This window comes from Eschrichtius robustus, chromosome 7, assembly GCF_028021215.1.
Source record: "Eschrichtius robustus isolate mEscRob2 chromosome 7, mEscRob2.pri, whole genome shotgun sequence".
Classification (NCBI taxonomy): Eukaryota; Metazoa; Chordata; class Mammalia; order Artiodactyla; family Eschrichtiidae; genus Eschrichtius; species Eschrichtius robustus.
In genome coordinates this window covers 121,482,656-121,494,897 of record NC_090830.1, presented here as the reverse complement: position 1 = coordinate 121,494,897, position 12,242 = coordinate 121,482,656, and the positions used below count along the sequence as shown (strand labels likewise).

The following is a 12,242-nucleotide window of genomic DNA, read 5'->3' as shown; positions in this document are numbered from 1 at the left end:
AGTGGTGAGAGTGGACATCCTTGTCTTATTCCTGATCTTAGAGGAAATGCTTTCAGCTTTTCACCATTGAGAATGATGTTTGCTGTGGACTTGTCGTCTACGGCCTTTATTATGTGGAGGTAGGTTCCCTCTATGCCCACTTTCTGAGAGTTTTTATCATAAATGGGTGTTGAATTTTGTCAAAAGTTTTTTCTGCATCTATTGAGATGATCATATGGTTTTTCTTCTTCAATTTGTTACTATGGTGTATCACATTGATTGATTTGCATATATTGAAGAATCCTTGCATCCCTGGGATAAATCCCACTTAATCATGGTGTATGATCCTTTTAATGTGTTGTTGGATTCTGTTTGCTAGTATTTTGTTGAGGATTTTTGCATCTATATTCATCAGTGATACTGGTCTGTAATTTTCTTTTTTTGTAGTATCTTTGTCTGGTTTTGGTATCAGGGTGATGGTGGCCTCATAGAATGAGTTTGGGAGTGTTCCTTCCTCTGCAATTTTTTGGAAGAGTTTGAGAAGGATGGGTGTTGGCTCTTCCCTAAATGTTTGATAGAATTCACCTGTGAAGCCATCTGGTCCTGGACTTTTGTTTGTTGGAAGATTTTTAATCACAGTTTCAGTTTCATTACTTGTGATTGGTCTGTTCACATTTTCTATTTCTTCCTGGTTCAGTCTTGGAAGGTTATACCTTTCTAAGAATTTGTCCATTTCTTCCAGGTTGTCCATTTTATTGGCATAGAGTTGCTTGTAGTAGTCTCTTAGGATACTTTGTATTTCTGCGGTGTCTGTTGTAACTTCTCCTTTTTCATTTCTAATTTTATTGATTTGAGTCCTCTCCCTCTGTTTCTTGATGAGTCTGGCTGATGGTTTCTCAATTTTGTTTATCTTCTCAAAGAACCAGCTTTTAGTTTTATTGATCTTTGCTATTGTTTTCTTTGTTTCTATTTCATTTATTTCTGCTCTGATCTTTATGATTTCTTTCCTTCTGCTAACTCTGGGTTTCGTTTGTTCTTCTTTCTCTAGTTCCTTTAGGTGTAAGGTTAGGTTGTTTATTTGAGATGTTTGTTGTTTCTTGAGGTAGGATTGTACTGCTATAAACTTGCCTCTTAGAACTGCTTTTGCTGCATCCCATAAGTTTCGGATCATCATGTTTTCATTGTCATTTGTCTCTAGGTATTTTTTTATTTCCTTAGTGATCTCTTGGTTATTTAGTAACATATTGTTTAGCCTCCATGTGTTGGTGTTTTTTACGTTTTTTTCCCTGTAATTGATTTCTAATCTCATAATGTTGTGGTCAGAAAAGATGCTTGATATGATTTCAGTTTTCTTAAGTTTACTGAGGCTTGATTTGTGACCCAAGATGTGATCTAAACTGGAAGATGTTCCATGTGCACTTGAGAAGAACGTGTAATCTGCTGTTTTTGAATGGAATGTCCTATAAATATCAATTAAATCTACTTGGTCTATTGTGGCATTTAAAGCTTGTGTTTCCTTCTTAATTTTCTGTTTGGATGATCTGTCCATTGGTGTAAGTGAGGTGTTAAAGTCCCCCACTATTGTTGTGTTACTGTTGGTTTCTCCCTTTTTGGCTGTTAGTATTTGCCTTATTTATTGAGGTGCTCCTATGTTGGGTGCATATATATTTACAATTGTTATATCTTGTTGTTGGACTGATCCCTTGATCATTATGTAGTGTCCTTCCTTGTCTCTTGTAACATTCTTTATTTTAAAGTCTATTTTATCTGATATGAGTATTGCTACTCCAGCTTTCTTTTGATTTCCATTTGCATGGAATATCTTTTTCCATCCCCTCACTTTCAGTCTCTATGTGTCCCTAGGTCTGAAGTGGGTCTCTTGTAGACAGCATATATATGGGTCTTGTTTTTCTATCCATTCAGTGAGCCTGTGTCTTTTGGTTGAAGCGTTTAATCCGTTTATGTTTAAGGTAATCATCTATATGTATGTTCCTATTACCATTTTCTTAATTGTTTTGAGTTTGTTTTTGTAGGTCCTTTTCTTCTCTTGTGTTTCCCACTTAGAGAAGTTCCTTTAGCATTTGTTGTAGAGATGGTTTGGTGGTGCTGAATTCTCTTAGCTTTTGCTTGTCTGTAAAGCTTTTGATTTCTCCATCGAATCTGAATGAGATCCTTGATGGGTAGATCTTGGTTGTAGGTTCTTCCCTGTCATCACTTTAAATATGTCATGCCACTCCCTTCCGGCTTGTAGAGTTTCTGCTGAGGAGTTAGCTGTTAGCCTTATGGGAGTTGCCTTGTACGTTATTTGTCATTTTTCCCTTGCTACTTTCAATAATTTTTCTTTGTCTTTAATTTTTGCCAATTTGATTACTACGTGTCTCAGCGTGTTTCTCCTTGGGTTTATCCTGTATGGGACTCTCTGTGCTTCCTGGACTTGGGTGGCTATTTCCTTTCCCATGTTAGGGAAGTTTTCGACTATAATCTCTTCAAATATTTTCTCTGGTCCTTTCTCTCTCTCTTCTCTTTCTGGGACCCCTATAATGCGAATGTTGTTGCATTTAATGTTGTCTCAGAGGTCTCTTAGGCTGTCTTCATTTCTTTTCATTCTTTTTTCTTTATTGTGTTCCACAGCAGTGAATTCCACCATTCTGTCTTCCAGGTCACTTATCTGTTCTTCTGCCTCAGTTATTCTGCTATTGATTTCTTCTAGTGTATTTTTCATTTCAGTTATTGTATTGTTCAGCTCTGTTTGTTTGTACTTTAATTCTTCAAGGTTTTTGTTAAACATTTCTTGCATCTTCTCGATCTTTGCCTCTATTCTTTTTCCGAGGTCCTGGATCATCTTCACTATCATTATTCTGAATTCTTTTTCTGGAAGGTTGCCTATCTCCACTTCACTTAATTGTTTTTCTGGGGTTTTATCTTGTTGCCTTATCCGGTACATAGCCCTCTTCCTTTTCATCTTGTCTGTCTTTCTCTGAATGTGGTTTTTGTTCCACTGGTTGCAGGAATGTAGTTCTTCTTGCTTCTGCTGTCTACCCTCTGGTGGATGAGGCTATCTAAGAGACTTGTGCAAGTTTCCTGATGGCAGGGACTGGTGGTGGGTAGAGTTGGCTGTTGCTCTGGTGGGCAGAGCTCAGTAAAACTTTAATCCGCTTGTCTGCTGATGGGCGGGGCTGGGTTCCCTCCCTTTTGGTTGTTTGGCCTGAGGCGACCCAACACTGGAGCCTACCCAGGCTCTTTGGTGGGGCTAATGGCGGACTCTGGGAAGGCTCACCTCAAGGAATACTTCCCAGAACTAATGCTGCCAGTGTCCTTGTCCTCATGGTGAGACACAGCCACCCCCCGCCTCTGCTGGAGACCCTCCAGCACTAGCAGATAGGTCTGGCTCAGTCTCCTATGGGGCCACTGCTCCTTTCCCTGGATCCCGATGCACACACTACTTTGTGTGTGCCCTCCAAGAGTGGAGTCTCTGTTTCCCCCAGTCCTGTCGAAGTCCTGCAGTCAAATCCCGCTAGCCTCCACGTCTGATTCTCTAGGAATTCCTCCTCCCGTTCCTGGACCCCCAGGTTGGGAAGCCTGACGTGGGGCTCAGAACCTTCACTCCAGTTGGTGGACTTCTGTGGTGTAAGTGTTCTCCAGTTTGTGAGTCACCCACCCAGCAGTTATGGGATTTGATTTTATTGTGATTGTGCCCCTCCTACCATCTCATTGTGGCCTCTCCTTTGTCTTTGGATGTGGGGTATGTTTTTTGGTGAGTTCCAGTGTCCTCCTGTCAATGATTGTTCAGCAGTTAGTTGTGATTCTGGTGCTCTCACAAGAGGGAGTGAGAGCATGTCCTTCTACTCTGTCATCTTGAACCAGTCCCATCATCGTGGTTTTGATTTGTGTTCCCCCAGTGATTTGTGATGTGGAGCATCTTTTCATGTGCCTGTTGACCATCTGTATGTCTTCTTTGGAAAAAATGTCTATTCAGATCCTCTGCCCATTTTTTAATTGGATTGTTTGTTTTTTCATGTGGAGTTGTTTGAGTTTTTTGTATATTTAGGGTATAAGCCCCTTATCAGATATATCCTTTTCAAACATCTTCTCCCATTCAGTAGGTGGCCTTTTTGTTTTGTTGATAGTTTCTTCACTCTGAAAAAGCTTTTTAATTTGATTTAGTCCCATTTGTTTATTTTTGCTTTTGTTTCCCTTACCTGAGGGGACATATCCAAAAAAATATTACTAAGACTGATGTCAAAGTGTATATTGCCCATGTTTTCTTCTAGAAGTTTTATGGTTTCAGGTCTTAGATTTAAATCTGTAATCCATTTTGAATTTATTTACATGCATGGTGTGAGAGAGTAGTCCAGTTTGAGTTTTTTGCCTGTAGCTGTCCAGTTTTCCCAGCACCATTTATTACAGAGACTCTTTTCCCCATTGTATATACTTGCCTCCATGGTCATAGATTAATTGCCCATATAAGTGTGGGTTCCTTTCTGGGTTCTCTGTTCCGTTCCACTGATCTATGTGTCTGTTTTTGTGCCAGTACGTGCTATCTTGATTACTGTAGCTTTGTAAGATAGTTTGAAATCAGGGAGCGTGATACCTCCACCTTTGTTCTTCTTAAGATTGTTTTGGCTATTTGGGGTCTTGTGTTTCCATACAAAGTTTAGAATTATTTATTCTAGTTCTGTGAAAAATGCCATTGGTATTTTATAGGGATTACGTTGAATCTGTAGATTACCTTGGGTATATGGTCATTTTAACAATATTAATTCTTCCAGTCCATGAACACAGTATATCCTTCCATCTGCTTGTGTCATCTTCAGTTTCTTTCATGAGTGTCTTACATTTTTCCAAGTACAGGTATTTTACTTGCTTAGATTCATTCCTAGGTATTTTATTCATTTTGATGCATTTATAAATGAGATTCTTTTCTTAATTTCCCTTCCGATAGTTCATTGTTAGTGTATAGAAATGCATCTGATTTCTGTATATTAATTTTGTATCTTGCAACTTTACCAAATTCATTGATGAGTTCTAGTAGTTTTTGATGGCCTCTTTAGGATTTTCTAAGTATAGTATCATATCATGTACATACAATGACAGTTTCACTTTTTCCTTTCCACTGTGGATTTCTTTTATTTCTTTTTCTTGTCTGTTTGCTGTGGTTAGGACTTTCAATTCTGTGTTTAATAAAAGTGGCAAGAAAGGGTATCCTTGACATGTTCCTGATCTTAGAGGAAATGCTTTTAGCTTTTCACCATTGAGTCTAATGTTAGCTGTGGGTTTGTCATTTATCGCCTTTCTTGTTTAGGTATGTTCCCTCTATATTCACTTTGTTGAGAGTTTTTGTCATAAATGGATGTTGGATTTTGTCAAGACCTTCTCCTGCATCTTTTGAGAGGATCATATGATTTTTATTCTTCAGTTTGTTAATGTGGTGTATCACATTGATTGATTTGCAGATATTGAACCATCTTTGCATCCGGGGATAAATTCCACTTGATCATGGTGCGTGATACTTTTAATGTACTGTATTGTTGAATTTGGTTTGCTAATATTTTGTTGAGGATTTTTGCATCTATGTTCAACAGTGATACTGGCCTGTGATTTTCTTTTTTTGTGATGTCTTTGGTTTTGCTATCAGCGTGATGCTGGCCTCATAGGATGAGCAGAATGCAGAAGTGTTCCCTCCTCTGCAATTTTTTGGAATGGTTTGAGAAGATATGTGTTAACTCTTCTCCAAATATTTGGTAGCATTCACCTGTGAAGCCATCTGGTTCTGGACTTTTGCTTGCTAGGAGTTTCTTTTTTTTATTACTGACTCAGTTTCATTACTGGTAATTGGTGTGTTCATATTTTCTATTTCTTCCTGGTTCAGTCTTGGGAGATTGTACATTTCTAGGAATTTGTCCATTTCTTGTAGGTTATCCATTTTATTTGCATATAATTGTTTGTAGTAATCTTGTATGAACCCTTGTATTTCTGCAGTATTGGTTGTGACTTCTCCTTTTTCATTTCTGATTTTATTTATTTGGGCCCTCTCTCTTTTATTCTTTATGAATCTGCACATGCCCGTGTCTTGGAGTGATTTGTATGCAGGAGAGGGATCACTCTACTCACCTAAATATTTGCTTGATCATTAGCTTCTGAAGTATAAAGTGTGCAATTAGAGGGAAGTGTAAGATCTTAGTACATAATAAGTGGATGCCTCTATAAGTAGTATATGTGTAAAGTCAGTTATTTAAGTTCACAATTCAGATGTACATAGATACACACATACATGCACACGTGCTCATAACATGAAGCCAATTACAATCACTCTCACGTTGTAGGTTCAAAACTTTAGGTAGACAAATGTCAAATATATATGTTTATATATATGAATATATGTATATACATTAAAAGATTTTTTTAACTTCCTCTCAGACTGACCGGATGGGTGCTGCTAAAACTGTTCAACAGCTTCTTTTGGAATATTCAGATTCACAAGGGTCAACTTGAGATGGTTAAAGCTGCAACTGAGGCAAGAATTATGTGAATCTGTCATTCTATATTCTCCACATTTGCAGAGTGATTTTTGAGTTCTTTTTGAAATGTTTTCTTGTATACTGTTGTGCATTCCTACACATTTGCAAGATTTTCCCCTGTGTGAGATAACTACAGTAGTTATGTATTTGTGGGGGATAAGTGGGGTAAAGGAGCACCTTCCAGCAATATGCAGGATTCCTTCTGTAAGTTATCTTGCAATAACTCTGAAAATCAGGGAGAACAATCCTTATTTTATAAATGAGGAAATAAAGGCACATATAGATTAAGAAATTGTCCCAAGTCACAGCCAGTAAGTCTCTTGCCCAGGATTTCAAACCAAACCAAGCTTGTGTCCAAAAACTATGTTCTTTTTATATGATTAGGGCTTCCTCTCAGAAGATACATAGTCAACTTGAACTCTTGATTGTTCTCCTCCTTCCCTGATTCTTTTATGTTGTTGTAGTTGTTTTTAGCTAGATGATATTAAATTGAAAGAAGTTCTTATTATGGAAAAATGTTTTTAAAGAATGAGTCACTAAGTAGCTCATGTTTGAATGACTTTAACCAAATGTGAAGTTGCAAACTGTAATTGAACTTTCCATCTGAATTTTAAATTTGGTGTTTTTCCTTTTGCTAGATGAATTTGCCGCTTATATTTCTACCAGTTCATAGATCACATATTGACTATCTCCTGCTCACTTTCATTCTCTTCTGCCATAACATCAAAGCGCCATACATTGCTTCAGGCAATAATCTCAACATCCCCATCTTCAGGTAAGATCACCTTATTTTGAAAGTTAAGATATGAAGATTATATTTTGAATTTTTCTTTTTTTATTATACCTTTTGATACATTTATTGTAATGACATTAGCTTTTTAATTTTTGTTATAAAAGTAATGCATGCTTATTGCAGAAAATTTGGGAAGTACAAAAAAGCATTAAGACCATCATCATTTGAACTTATTTGCAAAGCAGAAATAGAGACACAGAGGTAGAGAACAAACGGGGGAAGGGGTGGGTGGGATGGATTGGGAGATTGGGATTGACATATATACACTACTATGTATAAAATAGATAACTAATGAGAACTGACTGTATAGCACAGGGAACTCTACCCAGTGCCCTGCGGTGACCTACATGGGAAGGAAATACAAAGGGGATATATTTATACATGTGGCTGATTTACCCTGCTGTACAGCAGAAACTAACACAACATTGTAAAGCAACCATACTCCAATAAAAAAAAAATACAACAAAAAAAGACTATCATCATTATTTCTGTGTTTTATATGGGATATTTGGTGAACTGTGAATAGCTAAACTTATCAGCAGTGTTTATCAAACATATAAAAGGCAATTAGAAAGAGAAGATAGCAAATTACTGTATCTGACTTGGCAGTGAGCAGGTGGGGGCAGGGTGGTGGTAGGCAGGTGGTAATGGTATAAAGGTAAGAAAGAACCATACCTGTTACTTTGACCTCATAATTTAGTAGAGCTAGAAACATAATAATTACAGTATAACATAAAAGGTATGTTTTAGAGGTTTTCACGGGAATGCAGTGCATTCCATTCAGAGGGAATAGTATGTGAAAAGGCAGAGTGATTTAAAAGCATGATATGGTCATGAAACAGCAGACAATTCTTAGACTCTAGGGTTAGAATGTAGGGTGCGTTAGGAGGGATCAGAGGCTGGAGGTGGTGACTGCATAGGTAGTGAGAGTTAGGTCAAAACAATTTCTAAGCCAAGAGTTTAGAGTGTATCCCATACTTGAGAAGTGATACGTTCAGATTCGCATTTTGAAAAGTCATTCTGGATTAGAGGGAGTTAGATCAATTCTGACTCTATTGCAATAGTTCAGACAAAAGATAATGAAGGCTTAAATAAAAGTATAATAGTGCTCTTGGAGAAGAGGTCACAGATTTGAAAAGTATTTAGTTTCATACTTCAAAGCACAAAGCATCTCAAAGGTCAGCTCTGTGAGTAGTAGAGAGCACGAGAGGATGAATGTGGAGGGACCGGAAGGGAAGCAGGTTGTGCAGGTGGCGCTTCACAAGGGGGCAGTCACTGCTTTGCATGCCATGAAATCTGATCCTCAGCCTCACGGTCCAAGGAGCTCCTTCCTAATCCCTTGGCTCAGAGTTCTGTAGCTAATGTGTTGCATGTGAATGACTGAGAGAAGCCATTCATTCATGCAGTAAGCCAGTACTTACCCAAATGTGCTCTAGACAAGGGAGAACAAGATACATAGTCCTTACTTTCAAATAGCTCATAAAATAATGGGGAATGTAGGCAAACACCTAGCTCTCATCCAGTGTGATATGACTCTACAGGGCAGACACGCTTTTCCAAGTATCAGAATGTCTGTGTTTTCTCTCATGGGTACCTCTTCCCAGTGTCGAGGAACCTGGAAAGTTGAATTAGGAAGTCATCAGAAAGGTGCTTAGGCGTGAAGAGGACTGTTGCAGCTGGGCTCTTGGAGAAGCCTTGCCCCATAATAGTTTGCCTCTTCTGTAATCAGAACAACTCATGTACTCATTCCCTCCAGGTTGGATTGGTTCTCAAGGTGGATCTCTGGGGAAGTACTTAATAAACATTGATAATTCCTCATAATCCAACTTCCCTTTTCACGACCTCTATGCCAGTCGTTGCTCAGCTTATCATTCCTTCAGACATGACAGACTCTAGGTAACCTGGCCTGTTTATTTGCAGTGTTCTTTTGTTACATGCCAGTCTGTACATTCACAAACCACTTTTCAAAGGGACTTATTTTTGTGGATGGTTCATCTCATTTATTAAGAATTTATTCTGCAGAGTTTTACTTTCAAAGAGTGACATTAAGTCCTGGATATATCTTACTGTGGCCTCCTTATGCTGACTGTAGAAGATTCCAAAACTACATATTAATATTTATATTAATATCACTGTTTGAACAGAATAGGAGGAGGCTCTGAGTTGGAAAGGTTGACTTAAGTTTTGGAAAGTTTCAACCTCATATCAAAATAATTCATCAGTGCTGTAGACAGAGATGTGGGGTTGTGCGAATTGTTTTACTGTATGGATGTGTAAATGAAGCAAATTTTGGTTTCATGTTTTGGGAGGATGGTTATGCTTGGTTCCAGTTTGATAAAGTTACCCTTGTCTTACTGGGATACTCTCTAAGAAATACTTATTTGAGAAGGTTTCCCCAAAGGAGCTTTTGTAACATCACATTCATCTTGTAGTAAATGTGCCATAGGAAAATTTTGGGATGTCTGAAGGTCAGTGTCTTGAGACCCTGGACAGGGTTTTAAAATTTAGCAGTATTTTATAATCCTCTTAAAGTCTGTACCAGCACCTTTGCGGGGTAATATATCATGTAAACTCCTTTTGGCTTAGAACAGATGTAACAGAGCTTCATTATACACAGTGATATTCTGAAGGCTAATGAATAATGTAAACGACTGAAACACGTCAATATATGGAAAATGGAAAAATGTCCACATTTTCACAATCAGCAACTCAAACAACACATGAGGTTTATATCCAAATGACACGTTTTGAATAACTTGGAATTTGAGTACTCTTTTAAAATTTTTCTTTTTAAAAAATTAATGTGTTCTTAAATTTATAGTACCCTGATCCATAAGCTTGGGGGCTTTTTCATACGACGGAGGCTAGATGAGACGCCAGATGGACGGAAAGATATTCTCTATAGAGCTTTGCTCCACGGGGTACGTGTGATCTCTAATTATTCTTAAAGTCGTTATGGTAGCTATCACAGTAGAAGAAAATGAGACTTGATTGAGATTTTTTTAAAAAACGTCTGAGTAATTATTTCAGTGATTATTGCTTGGATATGGGTTTGATGATTACTTTTTGTTATCACCAAAATATAACATTGGAGAAGCTCTTTTGATGTTATCTGCGTGAGCAAAATATTTTGTCAAAAGTTATAGTTTTTTTTTTTTTTTTTTAGGTTTAACTTTGCTGAGCTTATTCTAAGTTGGGTGATCTTGAGTTCATGAGTTCATGTTTTACTTTCTCCTTATATTCCAGCATATAGTTGAACTACTTCGACAGCAGCAGTTCTTGGAGATTTTTCTGGAAGGCACACGCTCTAGGAGTGGAAAAATCTCCTGTGCTCGGGCTGGACTTTTGTCAGTTGTAGTAGATACTCTGTCTACCAATACCATCCCAGACATCTTGATAATACCTGTTGGGATCTCCTACGACCGTATTATTGAGGGTCATTACAATGGTGAACAACTGGTAAGAGGACCACCTGCACAAAAGTCATCTTTGCTTTTCCAGTCTTTTGCTTTTAGATAAGTGCTTTTAGAATTAAGAAAAGTTTTGTTACTCTCTAATTTTATAACACTGTAGGAAACGTGGTAGGGTGGGCTTTCATCCCCTATGGCAGCCTGATTGGTAGTGCTGATGTGGTAATTTCCTGCATTTGGAGGAAGTGGCATGGTTAGATTAATCATGCCTCGGTCATGGGGTCGGGAAGTGGAAGAATACTTGGTACTGAGTTGCCGCCTCTGCCCTGGGTAGGGTATACGTGGCTCGGTCTCCCCAGGGCTTGTTGCTTATGTGTAGAGTTTAAGTTAAACCTAAAGAACTGGTGGGATCATGTTGGCAAAGCAACTACAAACTAATTTTGAGCCTGCAGTAATTTTTTTAGTGAACTTTTTTACTGAAGTAAATAGTTACAGAAGAATGCACCCATCATACGCATGTAGCTTGAATTAGCACAAAATGAATACACCTACATAACCAGGACCCTAGAAACCTCCCTTATCCCTCTCTCATTGTTTTCCCCTCAAGGGTAAACACCTATCTTGACTTCTTACCGAATAGATTAGTTTGCCCATTTTTGAACATTATATAAATGGAATAATGTAGTGTGTGGACTTCTTATCTCTGGTTTCCTTTGCTCAGGCAACACCTGTTTGTTGTTACAGGTAGTTATATGTATGTTCAGCTTCGTAGATGCTGCCAAACAGTTCTCCAAAATGGTTTTACCAACTTACTGTTCCTCCCAGCAGTGTGCAAGTTCCAGAGGAATTTAGTTTTGTTCTTATTTAGTGTGGAAGTCTTGGTCATGGTACTTGTTTCAAGCTTACTGCCCAAAGCATATCAGAAGCTCAAGGACTCCTAATAATTGGAGGCTTTAGAAATAAAGTGATAGACCTGGATTATTATTATTATCTCTTGTGAGACCCCTCCTTGTGTTGCCTGTGTCAATTCTGAACATATGCTCCACTCACCCTGACTGCGTCTCATGACATCATATCTGAGTCCTGTGTCCCTTATACAGCTGACATTGTGCCTTATGCATGTTAAATATTCAGGAAACACTTACTGAATGAATAATTGGCTCAAAGGCCACTCTGGGGCTGAATTTGGCATTTGGTTGCCTAATGTTACATATTTGGACCATCGTGATCATCAGACCACAGTAAGGTGGCCTCTCTGACATCTTATTTTTATCTGAGAACTGCAAAACAGTTTTTCAGGCTGTTACGTCATTTTTGTCCTTCAGTAGTTTGCAGTTCTATTTTTGTGAATGATGTAAACAATGCACTAAATGAAGTTGTGTTAAATGTTTCCTTTTTCATTGGCCAAATTACCTCCCCAGTGACGTGATTACATCTTTTAGCATCTTTGAGTGCTAAACATTTTCTGACAGGTCTCAGTCAATGAATACTTATTTTCCTTCATTCGTTATTATCTTTTCCAGACAAACCATCGGTTTCCAT

General features: G+C 38.0%; 1 protein-coding gene across 6 annotated transcripts in view; it reads left to right on the top strand.

The window, feature by feature from the left end:
• GPAM (glycerol-3-phosphate acyltransferase, mitochondrial) overlaps positions 1–12,242 on the top strand; it is a 67,691-nt gene that overhangs the window by 40,225 nt on the left and 15,224 nt on the right. For all 6 annotated transcript variants that reach the window (XM_068548549.1, XM_068548548.1, XM_068548546.1 and 3 more), the window contains 4 exons: positions 6,397–6,493; positions 7,136–7,272; positions 10,112–10,211; positions 10,537–10,749. In XM_068548549.1, the coding sequence (XP_068404650.1) occupies positions 6,397–6,493; positions 7,136–7,272; positions 10,112–10,211; positions 10,537–10,749 (547 nt within the window). The remainder of the gene's footprint in view (positions 1–6,396; positions 6,494–7,135; positions 7,273–10,111; positions 10,212–10,536; positions 10,750–12,242) is intronic.